General features: G+C 43.7%; 6 protein-coding genes across 6 annotated transcripts; 4 read left to right on the top strand and 2 right to left on the bottom strand.

The window, feature by feature from the left end:
• Positions 1-254: 254 nt before the first annotated feature.
• Positions 255-537, top strand: PHALS_12624 (uncharacterized protein; the record flags this gene model as incomplete). The annotated part of the gene is made up of 2 exons (XM_024728215.1): positions 255-260; positions 346-537. 2 exons carry the CDS (start codon positions 255-257, stop codon positions 535-537), a joined length of 198 nt encoding a protein of 65 aa, XP_024578714.1.
• A 4,504-nt stretch (positions 538-5,041) lies between these two features.
• PHALS_12625 (uncharacterized protein) lies at positions 5,042-5,288 on the top strand (the record flags this gene model as incomplete). Its single annotated transcript, XM_024728216.1, has 2 exons — positions 5,042-5,161; positions 5,238-5,288. 2 exons carry the CDS (start codon positions 5,042-5,044, stop codon positions 5,286-5,288), a joined length of 171 nt encoding a protein of 56 aa, XP_024578715.1.
• Positions 5,289-6,559: 1,271 nt separating this feature from the next.
• On the top strand, positions 6,560-6,798 carry PHALS_12626 (uncharacterized protein; the record flags this gene model as incomplete). Its single annotated transcript, XM_024728217.1, has 2 exons — positions 6,560-6,587; positions 6,674-6,798. The coding sequence occupies 2 exons, from the start codon at positions 6,560-6,562 to the stop codon at positions 6,796-6,798; spliced, it is 153 nt and encodes a 50-aa protein (XP_024578716.1).
• A 2,696-nt stretch (positions 6,799-9,494) lies between these two features.
• PHALS_12627 (ricin b lectin-like protein) lies at positions 9,495-10,826 on the bottom strand (the record flags this gene model as incomplete). Its single annotated transcript, XM_024728218.1, has 1 exon — positions 9,495-10,826. One exon carries the CDS (start codon positions 10,824-10,826, stop codon positions 9,495-9,497), a length of 1,332 nt encoding a protein of 443 aa, XP_024578717.1.
• A 6,138-nt stretch (positions 10,827-16,964) lies between these two features.
• PHALS_12628 (high mobility group protein) lies at positions 16,965-17,660 on the top strand (the record flags this gene model as incomplete). Its single annotated transcript, XM_024728219.1, has 1 exon — positions 16,965-17,660. One exon carries the CDS (start codon positions 16,965-16,967, stop codon positions 17,658-17,660), a length of 696 nt encoding a protein of 231 aa, XP_024578718.1.
• A 419-nt stretch (positions 17,661-18,079) lies between these two features.
• Positions 18,080-19,324, bottom strand: PHALS_12629 (phosphoglycerate kinase 1; the record flags this gene model as incomplete). Its single annotated transcript, XM_024728220.1, has 1 exon — positions 18,080-19,324. One exon carries the CDS (start codon positions 19,322-19,324, stop codon positions 18,080-18,082), a length of 1,245 nt encoding a protein of 414 aa, XP_024578719.1.
• Positions 19,325-25,263: the final 5,939 nt, after the last annotated feature.

A 25,263-nucleotide genomic window follows, 5' to 3' on the forward strand; every position in this document is an offset into this window, starting at 1 on the left:
GATGGAGTGTGAACAGAAGAAGCGGCCTCAAACACGATATTAAAATCCCTCGTGCGTACCCGATTTTGACCCTCAGTTTTCAATTATGCATATCTTATCTTTGGTGACGCTTCGGCCTTTGCCGTAGGTGGTGCTCTAAGCAGATGCCAGCCGTGTTAAGCGTGTCATTGCTTTTAATCTCACCATCAACAAAGAAGAGCAAAGTAGTACTGAGATTGGGGAGCATATTTGGCCAGTAGAGATATATACCTTTCATGACAGTGACTTCCTTTACAAAAAATGAGAAAGGCTATTATATGCTGCTGGGAACACCTTTAACTTGTAATGTAAAATGTGTTGATTCAGTGTCCACTCTTGGGCCACCCAGTCTATGCACGGTTACATCTCTGGATGGTGATACGGCGCATTAACGGTAAGTTCATCAAGTGTACGGAGCGGACAAAACATGTCCTGTACTGCTACAAGCCGCAGGAAGTATATCAATTGAAGCTTGGAAATCTATTTATCCTAGCGTTTGTCGCACGTCTACTTCACTAGTCCTTTTATCAAAGTTTGCTGTAATATATCAACGATTCACTCGACATACATCATGTGATTTTAAATCGAATGCGACGATCAAACCACATAATACTGTTCTCGGACTAAGATAGCTAAATAGTGAGCGCAATATACGGGTCGCTTATTTTCAACCTGGAAAGTATCTTTGGGTGGGTTTTGAGTAGACAAAATATTTTTAAAAATTAGCTGAACAAGTTTTGTGAAATTGACACTGCTACGATTTATGTTCTGGCGAAGCTGTTTTTGTGTTTAAGTAGAGCAATCAAAGGAGAGATGCTGGAGAAGACTACTGAGCTAAATTAATGTAATAGTCACGCAAAAAATCGTTGTAAATATATTTGAGACTAGACAAGAATCCAAACAAATTGTCCTTTTGGCAGACTAGAGTCGTGTCGAATTTCTAGATAAAAACATATACAATTAAGAATTTCGGTTGCGCTTGCTAACCACCACACTGTCAAGCTGGTCCGTTGGAGAGTTGCCATCACGAGGTAGTTAAAACGACACCAGGTAACAAATTATAGCTAAAAAGCGTTTATAGAGACGATGGAAGGCAATTTTGGTGAAGACAACATACCCATACAAGATTATCAACAAATATTTTATTCATTTGACATTATGCAACGTCTTACGTCGGACAGAAGGTAAGAAGTAGGACGTTGCAGCATGTCATGAACTGCATGAGTTTTCATTGATTTTGGCAAGCTTCATTGAGCACAATCAGCAGAGGACCGTGAGGTATCGTGAAGACAGAAAGGTAAGGATATGTCACCCATTTAATTCCGACTTGAACGAAGCTGGGCCAATTATTGTAGACAAGCGTTGTAGTGGGTTTGAGTGAAGAAAGTTTTGGTATTGAGCACTTGATCACAACGACTAAGCCATCCAAAATAATATTTAGAAATCCTGATACCTGAATCAGAAAGACTGTGTATAATTTTAATCCGGCCACACCCAAATTTATTAAAACTTCAAAGACTGAGCAGTGTCAAACACTTATCCCATGAAAGGCATTCCCACGCAGGTAGTCTGAAAGGTGTCTAAACTTATTATCTCTGTATAAATATTGCGAACCCCACGTGCAACAAGGTACAAACCATGTTATATGTACGTACACCTAACACTATTGTCCCTCGACCCTGAGACCAAACTCTAGAATTTCAAATATGGTGCATGATAAACAATCGTGAACAATATTGTTGCGAATGAGAATAGTACTTTAAAAGGTAAACTCATTGAACGCGTGGGCTGATAGCCTCACGCCATGCAATACCAATGCAATATAGCTATATCGAATTTATAGCTGTTGAGACTTTATTATATTAAAACAAACTGGATTTTAGATCATTTTGGCTCCTGAAAATAGCAATTAAACCTGAGTTTTCATTATTGGTGACCCAGCCCACGCAAATACATTGAAAAATATTCCCCACCATTTACTTATCATGCTCCGTTTGACCAACTTTCTGGAGACTGTCAGCGCTGAGCATGTCCAATCTGCTGCCGGGCATTTTAAACGAGTTGCCACAATATAGCGCTCAAGCACGATATCGATATAGAAAAATAAGACCATGTAAGCCTTGTTGGCATTCAACTTATGGCATATACTTGGCTCGATTACGGTGCTGCTGACTGGAGCAAGATTAGCTATCTTGCTCAGACGATACACACAAATATCGCAATGCCGGTATCGCCCAATATGTTACTAGAGAAAATGGCCGTGCTTATGGACCGTGAACATTGACGTGCTTATCAAGGGCGCCGTCGCATATGGCGAAGATTCTTTAATTGTAATTTTTATTCACAAGCATATTTATAATAAACCAGTTAAACATTCATATACGGCTTTCACTAATCCGTACGTCTCCTATCACCAATGAGGCCACCCAAGTGGTAGTACGATAATTATGTGCTCCAGATCCGAATTAAAAGGTATCATCACTCCTTGCTATACCGTAAATTCAGCAAGCGTTAAATGAAGAAAGAGTGATTCAAACGTGCAACCAAACGCTTCGATGTGCTTAAGCTGACAACTTCTTAAAGTGTCACAATACAATACATGCTGCATATGCCCCATATCGCCTCATTGAGACACATGCCAGCTCATTTTTTGCGAGACGCAAAAGCGCATCCGCTACCAAATCAACCCGGCTTGTACCCCGAGGATATGCTCGACAAAAATTACGGTAATCTTGCCATTCTATGCAACAAATACGGTCACGACGTCACTGTGCGCAACAACGCACGATCGCATGGATCTAAATGCGTTAAGAACCTTACAACTGTATCCTACGCCTGAAAAGGGTTACTTCGTTGCAGGTAGCTTTCTGCCTTGAGCTGAAGAGATCTTTTTGAAATTGCGATAGACGCGATAAAGTAGACTCACGTTTTGCATCTGCTTGGCATAAATCCTAGGCTACGAACAATAGCCGAAGCCTCACAGACGACATGGTGACCGAACCAAATCCGTTAGGGCCAAAATCAAGCATACAGGAGGCTTCCTTCTACTGTTCTAGAATGCTCTTCTTTTATCGCAACCTAGCATCATTTGACAATATCTACAAGGAAAATGGTGAAAAGTTATATTTATACTAAATATGTGTGAATAGTTGACCAAACCTAGTAGCTTTACTAATATTGTCATGTGACAGTGTCACTGGCCACTCCACGAAGAGCTTGATCTTCGCATGATCTCTCGCGAACCATGCATTAAATCGAGCATCCTAGAGACTTTTTGTTCGAGCCTGTCACCAGCTTGCTTGAGCGCATACAATTGAGCACTGCAAATGTTTGTTGGGAATCCCACAATCAATTTTCTGTGCTCTGTATAATTATGAATAAGAACATCATCTGAATAGGTTTGTGCTAGGCACGATGCAACTTAAAAGCTGCGTCATCACAGTGTCGAGCATCGCTTGCGCGTTTTATTGTTCTCAAAAATAGGAGTCAGTCCCAGACCATTCGGCTTGAAGTATTCTTCTATACGAGTGAGTGGTATGACACTGTATCTCATCGGCAGTGGGATTAACATTCAGCTTGCTGAACATTATTGATCAATAGCCAAACATTTAAGCTGCTATTCGGCAATCTTTTTCTTGGTATCTACATTATAAACATGCACGATTCGCCACTTGCCGTTGGTTATACATGATAGTAAAAGTTTGGCTTCAAATGGAGAAATTTATATCTATCGAACCAATCAATACTCGTGCTTTGCACGGATGATAGCTTGATGACGTAACACTGGTGTCTCAATGTGAATAATTAGCATGTGACGCGAAATTTAGTTTCAGGATAGAGTTTTTTCCAGGTCTCCCTTCCCGAACGGGGAGCAACACGTTTGGTGGTTCTTTCGTCACTATTCGCTTAAGTATCAAAGTGCTCGTAGTATCTTTGAGAACAGCCTATCTATTCCTTTCTCTTCCTCTTCTTAATTTCATTTCAACTACAGATTCATTCGTGACGAATGGTGATATCAACTCATTTCACAGGACCAGCCGTATAACCTCGGTGTTTCGCCCTCTTGCAATTTTTGCACACTTTCCAAAGAAATCGCTATTCATGCTCGATGAGAATCTATTGTCGAAGTACCGAAAGGCGACCTTCACGACCTATGACTACTTTGAGAAATCATTTACGAATAAATGAACTTTTCTCCCGTACGCTTGACTTAACAGTACGATAACATAATTACTAGTGGCTCACAATCGATCATTCCCGCCCATTATTATTCAGGCGATTGCGGCACTAAGCCGCACCAACTCGTCGTGAATAGATCGTTGTCTTAGACCACGAAATACACTACACTTTCATGTTCACATCATAAAGTGATTTCGATAGCCCCATCTTACAATTGAAACTAAATGCTGACCCGAGTTGTAGTCGAGGGACTGCGACATTACATGGCAATTCTCTGTGCCACAAGAGACACACTCTGTAGAAGATATTTACTTCTCATCTCATTCTAAGACCGCGTCTCATCACAGCTATGTCTTATTTCCCAAAATGGGTAATGTGTTTGACAGCATATAGCTCGCCGCATCAGCCAGTGTGACCAACCGTTCCCTACGTCGCCGCAATAGTATCCAAGAATAGAATATCTATTCCGCAGAGCACTCAGATCCTCATTCTTGTGCGCGACCAGGTAGCTTGAAGAGCGCATGACTTTCCGATGTCCGTCGAAAGTGTGACCGACGTTTGACTATCTCAACTCGTCTCATCCAAAATAAATTGTCCCTGCAATTGATAGGCCGAGCACTTGACATAAACAGCCCTCGGTAATAAGCCGATTCAGCCTTTACTAACTAATGGTGAGGCGCTCCTGAAATTGTTGTACCAGCGCATTTATATAACTGGTGAGAGCCTCCAGGCAAATGATTATCGCTTCCCGCTTTGGACTGTCAAGTATGTTATACATTCGAGACCTACCAAGAATAGGATAAAGTGAAGCAAGTATAGTTTTAAGTCTGGTACTATCTAGTTGATGAAGACTCAATGCCAGAAGGAACGACAAATGCGGCTAAGTAAAATTGATCATTCGGGCATTTTGTACAGAAAAATTATTAGCTTATCAAATCCGCTTTTGCAAACCTATTCAAAAAAAGTTCGTTAACTTTATCAAGCGGCGAAATTAAGATGATTTGGATGCGGAAAATGTATTTCTGGTGACCTAAATGAAGCTTACACCGTTGTTTTGTCTTTTGTTTGCGTCATCAGATTGCCCACTCTGAGTCTGCGACTGTCGCAACAACCTTCGAGACGTTGATCAATATCATTTGTAACAAGCTAAACGTTGTCGCGAGCTCCACGACGGGGTCCTATACAATCTCCACCGAAAAGAATGCATACCTAGCGCGGAACACATGCAGATAAGAGGCGAAGCGTACAGAATGATCACTTTAAAAGACGGCTGTCTCTTGTGACTCGCTATGAGGCCTGTGGTATCACTAAAAACTCAAAAAGTCACTTTTACTATTCTGGTCAATATATACCGTGACTTTCTAACCAAATATGACGCGGTTGGTTTTAAGCCATTGAGCCGTGCCTTTTTAGATTGCCCGTTCAGCGGTGTGGGTACGCAAGGAATCGAACTCTGATCCTGGAAGCGCATGCAAAAGCAGACAAAGTTAGCACAGTGGTGCTCTGATTGCAAAGAGTAAGAATGACACAATGGGTGAAAGAAACTAACAACATTGTTTTGATTTTGAAAGTAGGAGGTGGAGCGAAATTGTCGAATGGTCTGTATAGGTCGCATCATTGTCTGCAAGTTTGGGTGTACAGAATTCGACCGCGATAAGTCGGCCGGCATATGACGATCACAGTGGTTCCGATTCTTACGGCTAAGGTCAACGATACAAAATCAGCGCATTAGACGACAGATTGCGCTGTATCGTGTGATCCAAATTCTAAGGAGATGTCTCCTCCAAGAAAACAAAAGCACTAAATTTGATCGGCATTGGGAATTTGGTCTGGACGCTCATTACCACACTGTTACCTTTTTAATTAAATAACCAGGCAATTTACTGATCATCGCGCTCGCTATTCAACAGTTAGTGATAACGTTAAACGGAAAAATTCAGATGTACGCTTATTTAATCGCCCACCGACCCCAGCCAAAATCACTAGCGAGAAAGCGTTTTGGGTATAAATATATAAAGATCTAAGGACCGAGGATGAAGTTGTCTGACTGTCGCGACGATTACCTGCTTACGATTACCTGCCATACGATGGGTAATGACCGAGAAATTTCGTTTATCGCCAGATAAAGTATCGATCTAGGGTTATGGTGGAGGTCTGGAAGGCGGACAAGTTATTGTATTACAAATGGTGAGCGGGATTGTGGAACGGATGAATTGGCTGGAGGCACTGAGATGACAAAACGAAGAGTTTCTTTGTCATCTTGCAATGTATGAGTCCGCGCCGGGTAACGGAATGGAGCCGTTTGAGGATTCGCTGAAGTAATCTCCGCTCATCAAAAAGTATAATATCGGCAACTTTTGAAATGAAACAATCAAACTTTGAAAGCTCAGGTTAGACAAACTGAACTACCGCAACAATATATGCCACCGATAATATAACGGTAACAGGTACACGCAGTGCATGTGAGAGGCTTCAGAGTACCAAACGCGCGGCAGAGTACGACAGGAATTAGGCGAATCAGCGGAAGGAAACTGGTCTATGGATTTAGTAGATACTTTGTCGTGGAAAAATTACTTTAATTGGAAGATTCAGTGCTTGTAGATTCCTGGTTTTAGAAGACGTTCAGGTCGACATACTGGCCCAACATCACGTCAAGAGGGCCTAAAGATTTGACAATCAGCAGATAAAAGGATGATGAGAAGCGATGAATCGTGCAGTTTAGAGGTAATTACAGATGTTGACTAACAAGATACCGCCAATTTGAGGCATAACGCTTGGTAAAAAGCGGTGAGCGAAGCTGGGCAGAACAATTTTTATATTTCGCGGCGCTGACTGAAACAGTTAAGAATATGAACAACCTTCTAACAGGCATTACTTTCTATGCAAATTCCACGACAAAAGTCAATGCTGTGTGGGTTAGATCCGGCGCGGACGGACAACTTGCGATAAGCGAAAGAGCTGGTGTATCTCGCGCAGTCCAACAAGAACTGTCTTGGTGGCAGGATGCAGGAAAGAGACACCTTAAATGCGGTAAGATATGATCCAAGGATAACACGGAAGCGCGAAAGTGGAAAACCTTTATAGCGGGCTAATTAAGTATGGCCAAAGGCCCGACGCGGATATTGCGTTGGCGTTTGCGATATCGACTTCAGCAAAATAGACCGAATAGTTACAAGGACTCGATTAGGCACCAAAGACGGATCTAAACAATTTAAAATATGTCAAAACTGCAGCGGCATGATGTTTGTAACATCAGCGCTAGGCACGAAGATTCAATATCCAGACTATTCGAAGCGATCGGTACAATTTGGCATATCGCGACACGCAGAGAGTGGAGTCTGAAATATAGGAGGACCAGTGGTGTTTGATGCGATGAGGACAAATAATACACCCTTAGTGTATTGTAAGCTCGCTTATCCAGCGCGTCAGCATACAGCTTATTTTTTTGATCGTGAAGTGTTGAGTTAATTGCCCGACGCATTAGAATCAACAAGGATTCCCGATAGCTTATCAAAGCCCTTCACAGTCGCTTTTACGACCACCAAGCCCGGCTTGCACAAACGTTCCGTGTTCAAGAGCATGCAGCTCTTCGGGGCTGGGCCCTGTTGCCCTTTACCTCTTCGAGGCTCAACAGAAGTCGGTAGGACGCCCCGCGCCTATTGGGTGTTTTCGTTTCCCCACGACAAACCAGATTGGTTAGAAGCGGGACGTCAGTTTGACAAACTCTTACGCACCTTGCGCAAGGGACAACTTGTCCGAAGGTGACGGATGTCTTCATAAACAAAACACCGCTGGGTGTTTACACGCTGCTCAGCAGCTCGGAACTCTCCCTCCTCCTTCTTAGCATAGCTGAGATCCATAGGCTTAGGCCCGATCGTCTCGCCCTGAGGGTGCGCATTCCAAACAAGTCGTGCTGCCTTAAAGTTGAATTCGGCATTCATTACCACATTGACCGCTTCTTCAGAAGAAGACGGATGAAGACTTCCATTCTGGCCACGCCAGTGCGGAGAACCCCCATAAAGACGGTCATTGCGACCGCCTCGGGTAGAGGTTCGCTGCCATCCCGGCAATAAGACTTCTCCATTTTTGGACAAAGTCCGCCAACTCTTTCTTGCCCTGTCGGGCAGCAAGAAAACGCGATCTCACGCGATATGCCCTATAAGTCGGCAAGAACACTCGCCAAAGCTGACGTTTCAGCTCCTTCCGGGTGGGGAACGCCGTTTCAACCGAAGGCTCACACGTAAATGCCAATTCTCGTGCTTGGCTTCCGAGCTTGGAGATAGCTAGCGCCACGTTCTGTTGCTCATTCTGAAGCATGGCGGATGTCATAGCTACCTCGGCCTCTATCCCCCGGAGTATGAAATTCTCTCCATTCTTATCCTCGAAGGGCTTAACACTCACCATGAGCGGCCTAGGTTGGGAGGAGTCATCCGTCGTCAACAGTGGCGTCATGGACGCAGTCGACGCTGGCAGCCTATAACAAAGCATTTTCATGGTTTGAAAATGCCTCTAGGCGCGCGCTTATCGCCTCAGGTCTTTGCGAAGTAAGTTGTTGCACGTCCTCAGGGCAAAGCAGGGACATCATCTTTCTAAGCCCGCCTTGGATGCCGTGGGGCAAATTGGAGAATCGCTCCATCCTCACAGAGGATCAGTCGTAACAAAACAGGCGTCACTAAACTACAAGTGCTACCTAAGGCAACAGGGCTGCCGTAGTTCTCTGCTTAGAGGAAGCTTGACTAAGGTCACTGACCTTACACTCTATACCAGAATCAGTACGAGTGTAGCGGATCGCAATCCGCTACTTAAAAACCCTAACAAATGCAAAGACGCTCTTCCGTTCAATTGAAACTGTTTTAGATTGTTTTATATCTAAAACCTTAGGTTTTCATAGTTGAATAGTTAACCTAATTTAATATACATAACTAAAATCCACTTGTGCATCTCTCCAAAACAAGTGCCTTTGTAATTATCAAACGACTACTTTTCGAAATGTGGTTGAGTACGGGTAATCTTGACCAGGACGAGCCTGTAATAATACTGTCGGTTCATCATCATAAAATTATTAAAACGAATTGTCAATAGCAGAACACGAGTATGTAAGTGCTGTTAGATTATTTAAAACACTCATACTGCTTTTCACATTTAGCGAAGGTCTGAGAGCATACAAAGATGTAGTGCGCGTAGTCGTATCACTACGATTGACTGCGAAGAAAGTAGTAGAAGTTTCAAAAAAGGATCATTTTGTTAACCAGTGCGTGTAGAAAGAATGAGTCTTAGCAACACAATATTTGGATGCCTTAAGAGTCTGACCATGTGAGGACGACCCATTGTTGGTTCGGATTGTTGGGCGAACAACCATACAGCTGCACTATGTTGTTCCGTGCCGGGTCCACGTCCAAACACATTCCGTTGTAAGTCGCGTGTACAAGCTTGTTGGTATCCTTGTCGTATCTCCATTTTTGGTTCTTTTCGTCGTCGATGCAGCTATAAGGATGTACAATGCCTCCATCCCAAGGCTGGTATGCATCCAGGCAATGATCGCTGTATTGCGAACGCACCTGTTGAGTGTACTGATCAAAAAACCACGTTTGCTGCTCTTTCACCAGCCAATCATTGACCTTAGCTGACATGAAGATGCTTTCATCCTTTGTGGACAGCAGCATGTTCGTCACAGAACTGCGAATGACAGTAGGCTCCATCCAGCCGATTTGTAGCTGCTCGAAATTGGGTTTCATACTGCCGTCTTCCCTGAAAACTCCGAAGTGACGCTCTACATCGTATCCGCCATTCCTCACACGCCACTCTGAGTCAAAGGCAGTGTACCAGTAGAAAAGGATGTTGCTCGCGCGAGCAATTTGAAAAAATTCCGAAAAAAATTTGGCCTGGGCGGCAGGGGAAGACTCGCCTGTCGTCGTGTTGTAGCCTCCCGAGCTCCATCCGACTTCAGAGAGAATCATAACCTTGTTCTTGTTTACAGCTGTAACACGGATAGCACGGATGCGGTCAAGCGTTCTTGACGTGCCGTCATTCACATGCACCCCTTCCCAATATGAGAACATGTTTACAGCAATGAAGTCAACCATATCAACAAGTTGCGGGTTTTCATAGTAGATGTCGATCACATCAGCAATGGTCACAGGCGTTTGAAATCCGCGGCTCCGAAGATAGTCACGAATTTCGTTCATGTAATTGATGGCAGTGGTGGCTGTGATCTCCTTGCGATAGATGGTCTCGCTGCCAACATGCAAAGCGATTACATTGTTGTCGTATAATCCTGTGTCAATGAGCCAGGCAAGCTTGGCCTTCTCTTGCAAAAGAAAATCATGACTGGCAGTTGTCCAGATTCCAAGCTCGACTTGCAAACCGGCATTTTTGGCAGCTGGAAGTACGTGCTCCGCTTGATTGCAGTCGACGAGCGAGTAGATACGCACTCGGTCAGTAACTGTTTTCAATGCATACAAGTCCCTCTGCACTTCAGTCGCGGACTTGCATTTGATGTTTTCGGGTTCCCAATCGCATCCCTTACGCGTATTGTAATTCATGCCATACATTCTCACATTTAAAGCATCAGTGATGTGCGGGAGCATGAACACTGCTGAAATCGCGGAAGTTCGCAGAAAAAATTTCATGCTTGAGAAGTGACCGCGATTGTTGTATCGGTCGAAAAATTGAAAAGTAAGCTTCTTTCTCTGCTCGAACTTCAGGAGGATCAAGTTATATTTTTCATTCAAGATCCAAAGACAAAGAACTGTCTTGTCGTCATGTCACCACAGGTGAAAATACAATTTAGCACAATATGGCATGTCGCGCATGTAGTCACGCCAAGTGGTATGTGCAAGCCTACAATTTGTTTGTTTGTGCTCGCGTACATGTAGAGACGAGACATAGATCATTCGCTTTGTTTGTACGGTAGTTAATCCCTCGGGAAGTCGATTTAGTAAGCCAAATATAACAAAACAATTTGACGCGGAACGACGTACTACCAAAAGTGTCGTCTGGATTGTGAGAAAATCATGTCCTGGTTTTATATGAGACGAAGTTCGACCGCCGTTGCTGTGTTCGCAAGCTCGGGTATCTGATCTGGAATAGGCAAAGAGCTTTCTTTTGTTGGATTTAAGACTTTAACAGAAATACAATAGACGACAAGTTCCAAATAAAGAATTTTATACAGAGCATAACTGACACATCATACGCCAAGCTATCTGTGCTGAGCAGTTTATAAACATAACTTTAGAATACATCTCACAAGTATGTATCGAGCACGCCTTACATTGTATTTTTTACACAATGACAATCTCACGAGTAGGTTCAAACCCCACATTCTTACTCTTTGTAATTATCGGTGCTTCCACAACATAAGAAAATTACCGCGAACATGGTTTGTCCTGCCCTATCTCCCAAAATCCTCGTGTTTATTGAAGCATTTCTCAGGCCAGAATTTTGAATATTCTGCGATTAACTTGTAAGGAAAGCAACAGAATACAAACTTCATGAATGTAAGAAACCTCGTGTCTGCAATCGTGCTTGAACCACCGTCAAATCGTACATGAACACATGTTAGTCATGTGCTCTGAAAATGTAACGAAAACTACAATTGTATAACTCTAATATATAAATTACGACCAGTGTTATTACATAACCGTGTGCATCCGAGTAATCAAGATTTGACAACTTTGTGCCATTTCCTTTGAATAAAGACCAGATCTCACATAATCAGGAACTCGAGCTAATTGGACGACGACGTAGTGCTGCTGCACCTTCACCGTGTGCACATTGACACACATCAATATCACCAGGATGTCTACACGGATCAGGAAAGTGATTAAGCATATTTAATTTTGGAGTTGCGTTAATCCACTAGCCAGCTTTGTGTGTTAAGTTGCTTTTCCGAGGGATCGTTTATTTAGCGAGTCAAAGTTTCTCTTTTATTTCAAAATTTAACTATATATGTATATGAGTCTAGCTACGACCAGGTGTAACGGGACGTATGTACACACAGTAGTGCGTCTATATTACTACACTTTTGTACAAAATACACGTTGGCCATTAGCAACACCAAAGTATTGGTAACACAGTTTTATACCCTGTACAGTCACCTCGAGCAATATGGATACACTATCATAAAACATAGAGAAACAATTTATGTATGCATGTATTTGGTAGTATTTAAGTATAATCAGTCATATATGTATGTTACTCTTTGAATAAAAGAGCGAACGAAATGCTTATTTACGTTAGATGTTTTTGGGTCGACTTGGTTGGTCCATTCTCAGTGCGTTTGGGCGAGCCATTTTGACTCAAAATATCGTTTTCCAACGATGCACGGCAACCCCGTTGGACTTGATAACATTTGGCATCAAAATTAAAACCAGTTGCTTGAGACTATTGTGTATTTGAGCATGTATAACGGGGTTTCACGTACTGGTTGGAAAGGTGTGGCTAACACAAGATGGTGTGGCTTCACTTAAACAAGTAGTCAGTACTGGCTGGATCAGCCAGTAGTTATACATTTAATTAGGTTTTACTAATAGATGGAAATGCTTATAGATTTAGATATAGGCGGCTTTTGTAACGGGGTTGCACGTACCCTATAGCAAAAGGTTAGATGGCGTGGCCAAAAATAGATGTGGACTACACAAGTTGGTGTAATAACACAGTGGTGTGGCTACACCGTGACAAGAAGCCACTACGTGGCAGGCGTATTAACTAGATTTTACTATACTAGTTAGGTATTACTGTATTAAGCCTTGGGTTTTAAATACTGGCGGCTCTACCGCAACTAAAACAAATAAATATAGTTTTAATTTTGAGCAGAAGAGTTCATTTGCCTCGGGTTAGGTTTTAAGTACTTGGAGGTAGTGGATTGCGATCCGCTACACTCGTTCTGGTTCTTGTAAAGAACGCAAGGTTGGTGACCATAGCTTAGCTTCCTCTAAGCAAAGAGCTTCGGCAACCCCGCTGCAGCTTTGCAGCAAGCAAAACGAGAAATACAGCTAACGCTTTAAACGGAAGAGCTCGCCAGCCTTGGGTTAAGGATGTATTCACTCTTGGAGTAAGTAAATTGCGGGCCTCTACACTCGTACTGGTTCTAAGTTTCGAACGAAGGTCACCGACCGTAACCCAGCTACCTCTAAGCGAAAGATCTACGACAGCTCCGCTGCTGCATGGAACAGGAGTTGTTTGGATAGGACAGGTACATATGCTTAGTACGATCACCCCTGTCGTCGGTCTCATAGGGATCAATAAATGAGTTAATAAGTTATAGAAAAGAAATTTCTTTGCCAAAAGGCGTCAAAAACTAGGGTGCAACGTTCCAACTCGGTGTTGATGGGAGCATGAACGACACCCACCATAAACTGCAAGCGTTAATAATTCGCCCTTTGAGGCTAGAGTCCGAAAAAATCTCTCTTTGAGCTGTCAAAATCGAGATGGACATGATTTCGGCCATGCTTTAGGTGGTGCAACAGCGCCTTGCGCTTATGGTCTACCAACTACGAGCACGTGCGCAAGAATAGGCCCTTACGTAAAGTATCAGCAAATGTCCCGTTAATTCTCAGCGCCTATGCCGGCAAATAACGTGCTTTTCAAGACAAAATTCACCCGCCGGATCTAAGATTATGTTCAAAAGGTGCGAACTCTTATCGTAGCAATGGCAATAAACCCTACTGCAAGGTTGGTATCATTTTACATCTTCACGGAGGGGTTCGACATCTTCGGCTCGCATCGACACCTTCCGCGTTCATCTGACTTTTATTGAAATTGCAGTGGGTGCCGCTCGTCACTGACTGTTAGTTATACATTTAATTAGATTTCGCTATCCTTACTCCAAACAGATGCCGATGTTCATGACACGTGGCCATATTTTAGTCTAGCCAGCTATCCATGTCGCGACAGGAAGCTATTTGAAACGATATATACCCTTTTTTAGCTCAGGGTCAACTCTTGGCCGATATTGTGGTCTATACCGATCGTATATCCCCGCTTACAGCGACATCGACACCGCTTCTTCTCATACAGTAATTGCCAAGACGATTATTCTTCATTGTCGGAGATACATTCGAGGTCAGGTATAAGCCGGATTAAGAAAAATGTGGCGGCAAACAATCACCTTTACTATACACCGTCGCATATCACCTTAGCGACTTCGCCAACCGACGGAGCAATATTTACGGCGTACGGAATAGACGCAACATGTGTTGCGCTGACAAAAGAGTGAGATACGGAAATCATAAATTTTCTTGCCGCATTATTGACGCCCTTGGTTGCTTATTGGGAGCACTATTCCTTTTCCCACAAAATTCTGTATCACAACACTGACTTTACGTGTGGTAGTATTTCATGATGATTTTGACATTATAATGCTATACAAGGCACATGGGATGACTGCCTGGAATAAGAATAGGCGTTTAGATTAGTATGCGCTATGAACTGGTGGCTCAACACGTGTAAGTATATACACTTGTGGTACGTGTAAAACGTTGAAGCCTCTGCGCATGCGGCGGTAGCTTTGACCAGCCTGCCAATTCAGCAGATCATAAGCAGTCTAGAAGTACCGACTTACTTTTCGGTAGCCCAATAAACTCTTCTGGTAATATCGGCATTGTAATCTTTGTTAACCCTTCAATCACGATGGCTAGTCTTGCTGCTGTCGGCGACATCGATACCAGTGAGGATACGGCCAAAGGGGTATATCAACAAAGATTGTCTCCAATAGAATCAGATTGGGATTCACAACTTACAGCATGCTTTCGCTAAACTTTGTTCAGGATGCTGAGCACCAGATTGGATATATCAACATTTCATCATCTGTCCGCGAATGATCAGACGAGATAATTTGATCGTCTGATGATGGATATTATTTGCGTAGACATAATGCGGTGCTGTAGCGAATTGCTTTCACTCTTGAAGATTGTGTCAAATAAGTAAAGCAGACCACTTCAGGATTAACACCAACTCTCTCAAAGTATTTGTTAAATCCCGTACCTCCTTGACAATGCGACTATAGCCCAGATAGATGGGTGAGGGAAGTTGTCGATAAATTCAACTCTCTGATATCGTCACTACACTTTGCAGTAAAAAGGGCCGAATAAACTTAAGCGTTATTCACCGAGCACACCGCAGCCGTCAGGATGCTGAGCACCAGATTGGATATATCCACATTTGAACATCTGTCCGCGAATGATCAGACGAAATAATTTGATCGTGTGATGAAGGATATCCTCTGATGTATTTGCGTAGACATAATGCGGTGCTGTAGCGAATTGCTTTCACTCTTGAAGCTTGCGCCAAATAAGTAAAGCAGACCACTTCAGGCATAACGCCAACTCTCTTAAAGTATTTGTTAAATCCCGTACCTCCTTGACAATGCGACTATAGCCCAGATGGGTGAGGGAAGTTGTCGATAAATTCAACTCTCTGATATCGTCACTACACTTTACAGTAAAAAGGGCCGAATGAACTTAAGCGTTATTCACCGAGCGCACCGCAGCCGTCTCGATCTCTCATATCTTGAGGTGGGAATTCCTTCGGCCTTTGCTTCCGAGAGTCTCAGCGCTTGATGTAATTGGTCTTGTTTCACAAAGCTCTGTAAAGTCGAGTCATACTTCGACCGACATATGAATTAAAATATTCTGATTACGTCATGTCAGTGCGTTCTCTACTGATGAGCGCCTTCAGGCAAGCAATAAGCGAGATTGGGCTTGCCAACAGCTGGTCTATTTCTTCAAGACGGACTAAAGACAGGAGTAAGTGTACTTGTGTATGAAGGATGGAACAAGTTGACATTTCAACCATAAATACAGTCTGCTAAACTCAGTCGTCGCCTTGCACAGGTCATTTAGTTTTGCGTTAACAGGTAGCCTCCAAGAGCGCTAACCTTGTTTAAATTAGTAAATGTACAAGTCTAAAAATCATTAAAGTAGCTATCTAATGAGTATTTATATATATGCATTTCTTTTCTCTGGAATATTTTGCGATCTATTATACGAGAGTTGATTAAAAAATCACAGGCTTAAACTGAGAGGTAAGTAATTGAGATTATGTCCTTTTTCGTGATGTAGCTCACCCATCATTTCGTCAGCTTCCCTTGACTAAGCCACAACCATCTGTATAGGCATATATTGTTCTCTCAGTCTTGTAAGTATCCATTTATGATATTTACACCCCACAATCTGCATTGCAATTTTTTTATTTGAAATACTTTTCTGCCCTGTATCAGTCAAAAAATATCTTCTTACCATCAATTTTTGGACTTTATCTGTACAATTCATTTAAATTCCCCTTCGACTGCTAGATACAAAAAACAGTCTATTCGTCGATCAGCACACTTTTAAATAGTAGATCTTTCGACATAGCCACCACACTTAACATACGTATTTATTGTACCTGGAATTTTGGATGTTGTTGCCGAACAGCATTTGAAATGAGCTTGTAACCTTCATCTTGCATTTCGGTTCGAGACGCTATTGCTGACATGAAAACTTTGAAAAGAATCTATTCATATATGGTAAAAATTTGAGTCGATTGCTATGCTTAAATTTTAAATGATTCCCTATTGGCTGGCCAAGATTGTAGAAACGCTGCTCTGTGGGGAGGGCGACGTATAATATCTATAATTTAATCATGTCTATATCTTCACACAATTAAACAGAGCCAGCTGTCAGGAAATTTGTATGGTATAATGAGCATTCCATTCTCCCTTTTGCCTGCGCTGACTATACGGCATACTCAAGAGAAGTCAAGCTCTTTTCGCGCCTCTAACGACCAGCATGGAACCACTTGCGGCAAATGAGCACGGAGCTGGTGCAGCCTGGGCGGCCATCAAGACCGAAGTTGCTGGCGGAAAGAAGCGTAAGCGCCTACAGAAGAAAGCGCCTGGCGCGCCTAAGCGTGGCAAGTCTCCCTACATATTGTTTTCCATGGAAAAGCGCGAAGAGATCAAGTCTACGATGCCTGACAATTCAAAAGTGACGGACGTGATGCGCGCCATCGCTGACGCTTGGGGAAAAATGAGTGAAGAAGATAAGCATCCCTGGAAGGTGGCGGCTGAGGCTGATAAGCAACGCTACGAAGAAGAGATGGCGGCGTACGATGGCCCTCTTCGGGTGCCAAATAAGCGAGCTAAGAAACATCCAGACGCTCCCAAGCGCGCGTCCTCGGCATTCCTCTTTTATAGTCAAGTTATGCGTCCTCGTATTAAAGCTGAACATCAGGACATGAAAAATACGGAAATCTCAAAGCAATTGGGTGAAGCTTGGTCCAAGGCCACGGACGAGCAGAAAGCTCCGTTTGTCGAAAAGGAGAAAGCCGATCGTGCGCGCTACAAGAGTGAGATGGAAGAATGGAACAGCCACAAAGCTGAACGTGAGTATAACGAATCCCAACAGCAGTATAATAATTACGCAGCTATGACGGGCTTTGACCAGATGAGCTATACGGGCTCTTACTCAACTACAGAAGTCTAAGCGCTTCCCTATTCTGTGGATTTTGCTGCTCTTGCTGCTCCAAACTTGTGAATCCTGTTAAACGATCTTGTTGACACTACCATCTGGGGGGAGTGATTAGAAGTTGTAGAGCTACGTGGCGACATTAATTTTGCGCAGATTGGTTGAGCAGTTAGATGCTGAGAGCAACGGCGACAACGTTGCTTTGGTATGAGATGTTGCCTATTTCACTATTTGTTTTTAGCACAGTGTAACGTATTTTGCAAATATTGCCTCTAAACTTTGTAAAGTTTGTATAAATCTTCTGTTGATCCATCTTGTATTAAATCAAGTGATGCTTAGTCAATGGCTTTCAACTTACGCTGCAATTCAAGTAATTCAATCTCGTGAAAAAAAAGCATTACCTACAGCATGCTTTTCCAGACCGAAGACACCAACAGTCACGCTGACGACAACGCTTCTACCCCAGGTAAAATCTTACCCTCCAGTAGCTCCAGGCTAGCACCGCCACCTGTGCTCACATGGGAGACCTTGTCCTCCGTTTTGAATTTAACGCAACATGTGGCCGTATCACCACCACCAATGATCGTAGTTGCACCCGACTCAGTGGCACTAACCACAGCATCCATAACCGCCTTCGTACCGTCAGCGAAGTTGTCAAATTCGAAAACACCCATCGGACCATTCCAAACGACCGTCTTGGCTTTCGCTACAGCTGCCTTAAACGCCTCTTGCGACTTAGGACCGATGTCCAAGCCCATCCAACCAGCTGGAATGCCCTCTTCTTCCAAACAAATTCTCTTAGCAGCGTCTGCAGCAAATTTGTCGCCGATAGCGAAATCCACGGGCAAGTGCAGAGTCACACCCTTTGCTTTGGCCTTTTCCATGATTTCCATCACAATCTTGGCACCGTCAGCATCATAAAGGGAGCTTCCAATATCCATATTATTAATTACTTTTTTGAAGGTGAAGGCCATGCCACCGCCAATAACCATCTCATCTACTTTGTCAAGCATATTCATGATGAGTTGAATTTTATCAGCCACTTTGGCACCGCCCAGAATTGATACAAATGGATGCTGTGGGGCATCCAGTGCTTTGGCAAAATACACAAGCTCTTTGTCAAGTAAAAAGCCAGCGGCCTTGATCGGAAGATTCACACCAACCATTGAGCTATGAGCGCGGTGCGCCGTACCAAAGGCATCGTTAACGTAAACATTTCCGAGCTTGCTTAGCGAGGCGCGGAAGGCAGCCACAGCTTCAGAAGACGCTTTCACCTTATTCCCCTCACTATCCTTACCCTTTCCCTCTTCTTCGACATGAAAGCGAAGATTTTCAAGCAAAATGACGCTTCCCTCTGCAGGATTTGCACAAGCGGCCTCAACCTCGGGTCCGACGCTGTCCTTCAAAAATATGACCTTACGACCAAGTTTTTTCTCGACAACAACAGCAACAGGTGCAAGCGAGTCCTTAACATTGGGCGTTCCGTCAGGGCGGCCCAAGTGGGACATCAGCACGACAGCTTTCGCGCCGTGATCTAGCACGTATTGAATGGTTGGAAGCGCTGCATCAATGCGCTGCGTATTCGAAATTGAGCCATCCCGCGCAAAAGGCACATTGAAGTCCACGCGAATGAGCACCCGCTTGCCCTTAACATCGACGTTTTTTATGCTGAGCTTGGCCATATCTTGGCAAGAATCCAAAAATGCGTTTAGAAATGCAGAAAAAGTGAAATGGATTTTCGTTCTTGCTTTTTTTTGTCTGACACTATTAGCCAATCATAGATTAGTGCTGTTGCCCATGCTGCAAATTTCCCCCTGCCGAATCCGATCTGCCTTCATTGAAGTACGACTTAGTCGTCTTGGTCAATGATCTGATGACTTGAACATCAGATCACATTCTTGGCTCCAAGTCCTGACGTCAACGACGTGGCCTGTGGCTACTTAACTGGAATCGTGCGTCTATTTAAGTTGTCGACAGAGCTTAATTGTGATGCTAGGTGGCAACAAGGCCTGTGTTGAAGCTTGTACATCAGGCTCGATTTGGTGAGCTGGACGGGTCGTTTTCGTCTAAAGCGTCACAAGAATGCTTGCTTTCCGACATTTACGACCTGAGCATCCAGATCTTAAGACACGCTTGTCAAGGTGGGACCATGAGACGCAGCACTGTGTCCAAACATGTGTGGGCAAAGTCGTTTGCAGTGAATCCCATGGGTGGTCGGCTACTAACAAGCGCATCCGACAACCAATTTTGAGTGTGGAGCGCGCAGCACCAAAATGACGACAAAAGGGGGACAGTAAAGCTCTTAGGGAGTATTTACAGAGCAACTGTCATTTGTGCGAGTAAGATAAGGGAGATTTGTCATCAGCGCAAAGTGCAGGAAAGTCACAGGAGACTTATCGCGTACGATTCACTATCGAGATTAAAAGGCACACCAACGTGGTGAGAAGCGCGTGAGTGAAAGGTGAAGAGGAAGCCACAACGAGGTCTTTAGACGGGAACGACTCCAAAGACGGCTTTGAAGGAACACGAACATTCGGAGGAGGATGCCACAGGCAATTCGGCCACGGACAAACTAGAGCTAATTTGTGTGGTAAGATCGTCGATTCAAGTCCTTTACATTTTCTTCTGACGAGGCCAAGAACGAACAACTTGGGCCACAGAACAATAACATTAAAACCTAAACTCTTTCGCCGTGTGCAACTGCTTTCGAAGATCGGTATAGCAAATCGCATGCACTCACACTAAATGTCCATCAATTGAACGTGCACCAGGCCGCGATCAGCTCATACAATCAGCTAATGTTATCACTGCCAGAAACTTCAGTTTAAATGTTGAACTCGTTCTCGTTGCAGTGCTTCTGAAATTGAGCAGTAGCCTGTCTCTTGCATTATCAGCGGTGTTTGCACTGGGCAAAATGCACGTTGTGTTGGGCTCAAAGCTTTGGGAGCTATGCAAACATGAGCTCGAGAGAATATAAGTGCAAGGATGAAGAACCACAAGCTGGTAGCGCTGTCTGGTTCATTAGTTTCAGTCAAGACAGACGTGGCGTCGTGACAGGTGGTGCTGACAATCACATTAATTTTTGGGAATCTCCCCCATGTTTCGACCTGACAATGCGGAACTAAGCAGCTTGTTGCTTCTTGGTCCATCACATGCTCGTCTACTCAAGATGTCAAACGATGTGCTTTGCGTTCGCTCATCAACATTAAAGATTCGAACAAGCTCCTTGCGGTGTGGGATTGTACCGTTAGGTCTCCATAGACGACTCTCTCAGATTCTTTGTTGAGCGTTTATGCCTCACACTCCTTGTGATGTCAATGGATAATTCGTCTTACGATTCAAGGCTGGTAACTGCGTCTGCGGACAAGAACGTTTAATAATGAGGTCTATTGTATTTTGGGATTGCTATAAATCTATTTTTGCACGTCAAAACACACCATGAGCGTTATCTTTGTGCGAAAGACACGCTATGTCGTCACTGCATTGGAAAATAAGTTGGTTTGCCAGTGGGAAGGAGATCATGTTGAAAATTGATCACCACCACTTTGGCAAAGTGTGGGGTCTTATGGTGATGCAGTGATGGAAGCTTCGATGTGAGTTGCTAGCAGGACCGATCGCTGTGCAATTATGTTCGCACAAAAGACCAGGCGTTTGTCGAGGAAAAAGAAAGAAGGGGTCAAACAGCTTTTTGAAGACGAGCTAGTAAATACAAGAAATAGCAAGGCTTCTGCAATGGGCGACGAAAGATTATAAAAGCCAGACAAGCAAGTCGGCATCAGTCGCAATGCACACCTTCGAATCTGTTCGTGCGAGTGAACTTGCCATCGATCTTGCTCAAACTGAGCTATAGACCATTGCCGACTACTAAAGTGTGCAATGGAAGAAGATCAAGGAGGCTCTGGTCAATGCGAAGAAGGTTAGCAGACGCAAAAAATACTCTTCTCGAAACCGATCTTATCTTCGTCGATTGTGCGCATTGAATACTTGAGGCCAGTCAATTCGAATTAAATGCTCTTTTGCTCTCCTCGAGCTGCGAGCGCAGTCATTGCCACAACAATTCAAGCTCGTTGGATTGGCGATGGCTAAGCTGTGAAGCTTGAGCACAAAAAGGACCGCATGACAGCAAAATTCCAGTGCTAGATGGCATGAAGTCAACGAAAATAGCAAATGGATCAACTTTACACGTAATCAAACCGCAGCACACTAAGTGTCGCACCGCAGTGTGTGAAACACACAATTTAGTGGTGAATAATCTTATTTGGTATATATGTGGATACTCATTCTCAATTAGACAAGAACGCGCGAAAACGATACACCACTAACTGCAGTCAGCACATCTAGTTGTATGCTAAGGAAATGGTAAGTGATGCTACAAGGCTTGAAGAACGCTTCCGCGACTTTCAACTGAACGGGTACGATTCCTTGTCTACTGAAAGAGTTTGAATCGAGTTACCTTGACGATTTTTTCGTTCATAGTAAGAAAACGAAAGATTAAAAGTCTGATGCCAATGTTCATCTTGTCAAGTGTTCCAAGTCTAACGAGAGAATAAGCTCTATGCTGACATTGTGCATTTTATTTGCACCTGAGATCCCCGTTCTCGGCTACTTCGTGGGCAAAAATAACGTGTTTATGTTGATCCGGAGAGAGTCAAAGCTATCAATGATTGGCATGTGCCAAACAATGTGACACAGCTGAGAACAATATTTGATTTTGACCAACGTTGGTGCATTTATTTTAAAAAAATGTTAATTGGGAATGGTCAAAAGATCACCAGGCGGTATTTGCAGAAGCGAAGAAGAGCTCGAGTAAGGTTCTGTCCTAGCGACGTTAAGCCATTTCATGTGGTCTGTTATGCAAGTAATTATGCTATTGGTTGTGGTTGATACAACGCTATGATGAGGGTCGAACGCGAGTTGTTTCGGATCAGTTGTGACCACTCTAACTCGCAAAACGGAATTATCCAGTACACGACAAAGAGCTTCTAGCAATGATGTAAGCTTTGAGTAATTTACAAGTGCTTTTTAGATCCTTACAAAACATGCCGCGCTGCGTACAGCAGAAAATACTTTTCATTTATCGCGTAGAATAACTCGATGGTTGTCTTTCTTTGCGGAGTACAACTTTGTTGTCGACTACAAGCCAGACAGGACAAACTTTTTAGCCGATATTTTGACAAATTGTCCGGATTGTGATCCAAAGTCCATATACGAAAACATGCGCGAGTCGTGTCGACAACGCGATGATGGCAGACGATTGAAATGCAAGCTATGCCTACAGTGCGCGATGAAATTGTCGAAGTTTACAAGTCTGATGAGACACATGAGGACTTGTTTAGATGTTTTAAAGACCCTTTCGACAAAGCACTGCAATGTCTTCTGTCTGCCAGTGGTAGCGCAAGTTAGTTAGGACTTGTGAGATTTGCCGGAGACGAAACCATCGGGCTCCGCTCGGGCCCAACTTTGATCATTGGCGGTTCCAACTGAGTCTGTGAGTATGAGCTTCAGATTCGGACTTCTGCGTGACACACATTAACGCAGTGGTATCCTTGTATTAGTGGACCGATTCAGCAAGATGGTTCATCTAAACCCTATTTCGGATATGATGTATGCCGAAAAGACAATTAAGGTCTTTGTAGACGCTGTTTTCCGTCTGCTTGGTTTTCCTGTTGACTTCGTGTGTGACCGTGACGCCCGTTTCACGTCGCAGTTTTGGCGAGCACTGTTAGGACCCTTGAGCACAAAAAATTCCATGTCATCAGCATTACACCCTGAAAAGGACGGTCAAACAGAGTGTGTGAATCGAGTCCTAGAGGACGTATCGCGTAGTTACGCTACATCGTTCAAAGAGTAGAGTAAATTTCTCACTCATGCAGAGTTTGCGTTAAACAACTCCACGCATATCTCGACAGGTCATTCGCCGATTTATGTGAATTATTGTATTCATCCTAGGGTACCTATCTCTATTATGGGTGAGGTCTCTACCTTAAGTGGGGAGAAGTTATGGCTGTAGAGCCACAGTCTGACCTAAATGCTGTCACAAAGAAAAATGCAAGTTTGACCCTATGAGACCTCTAGACGACATGACAAGCCGTGAGGAATGTCACGTCGATGACTTAATTGTGAATAGAAAAGCTATTGTGCGGTTGGTTGAGATGCAATTGCGAAAGCTCAGGATCTGCAGAAAGAACAAGTAGTAGGAAGAATAAGAGGGTATAGTTATTCGGTCAATAGTCTTGTACTTCTTAGCGCGACTAATCTGCCTGAACATGCAGTGTTCAACTTGGGAGGCAGAAAGCTTTTGCCAAGATTCATTGGACCGTTTAAGGTAATAAAATGCAAAGGTGATGCGTATATAGTAGCCATCTCTACACGCATGCGCCTACTTCCCCCATCTTATGTGGGTCGGTTAAAATTGTACCTTCCGAGTGGATCTGCCGATCCTTATTTACTTTTAGTTGATGATTGAACGGATCATGAAGTTTCTTCATCTGTCCGTGAGGAGCGACCAACTCTTCACCGTGGAGATTCGTTTCGGCGTACAAGCGTTGAAGGACATCAAAGCAAAGCTCCTTTACTGGTGCCAACGCTTGGAGCGAGAATGGTACTCACAACCGGAGTACCGGGATGTCAGATTTTGCCGCTTCAACAAAGCGTAACAGGTTTTGTGAGCCAACTTACGAGACTTCTCATCCTTCCAGAGTCGAACAAGCACATCATGAACCTGTTGAAACCGTCGATCAAAACAGGACTGTAAAGCGAAGCATTGAGCGGAACGATCGCGCTTCGAGTTGTGTCCTGCAACAAGGTTCGAAAAGCCCTCGCAGTGATCTTTAAGCACTGAGCAACGTTGTTGTCCTGCCTCAAATTGTCCGTGATGAGCGCTCTTCCACTTACGATGTCGATCAATCGCTTTCACATTCAACGCCACCACCTCTATCATACTTTCGTGAAGAGCGTCATTAGGTGGATGAGACGATCGTCGATCACGAGATTTGCTCGATTCGTCATCGTGGAAAGAAGCAGTTGAACCATCATTTTTTCAAAGAATTTGGTGGCGCGGCTACCCATTGGACTCGGACATCGTCAGGCCTTGGATTCTGATGCCTCCGACGTGGTCCGCAGCTACGACAATCGCCTGTAGTGTTGCTAAAGGCAACACAATGACGACCAGAGCTTCCGTGACTGAGAGTTCTGCCAGCGCCGACTTGTTTTCGTTCTCACGGCGAACAAATGTCCTCCAAGAGTAAAGCTTAGCTGGGTTGAATCATCACGATTGTTGATCAGACACCAAATAAAAGAAATGTTCCATTCAGAACCTTTTCTCCCATTTTGATTGAGAATGGAGAACACATCAAAAAGTTCTAAGGATTTTTTTTGTCGGTTAAGGGTAGAACGCTCTTTAATGTCGGCTTGTTCACTCGATCGCTTCACTGGTGATCGGAAATTTAACGGCTCCAAAAGATCTGCAAACGCATCAAAGCCTTTAGACTTTAAGAGGGGATGATGTAATGGGCTATACCAGCCATTTGTACCTTATGTATGTATTGTGGGAATTTATATAAGAAGATCTCATGTAAACATTCAGATCTATATATTTGAAACTGATCGGAGCGGCCGTCTC

This window comes from Plasmopara halstedii (assembly GCF_900000015.1).
Source record: "Plasmopara halstedii genome assembly, contig: Scaffold_614, whole genome shotgun sequence".
Classification (NCBI taxonomy): domain Eukaryota; phylum Oomycota; class Peronosporomycetes; order Peronosporales; family Peronosporaceae; genus Plasmopara; species Plasmopara halstedii.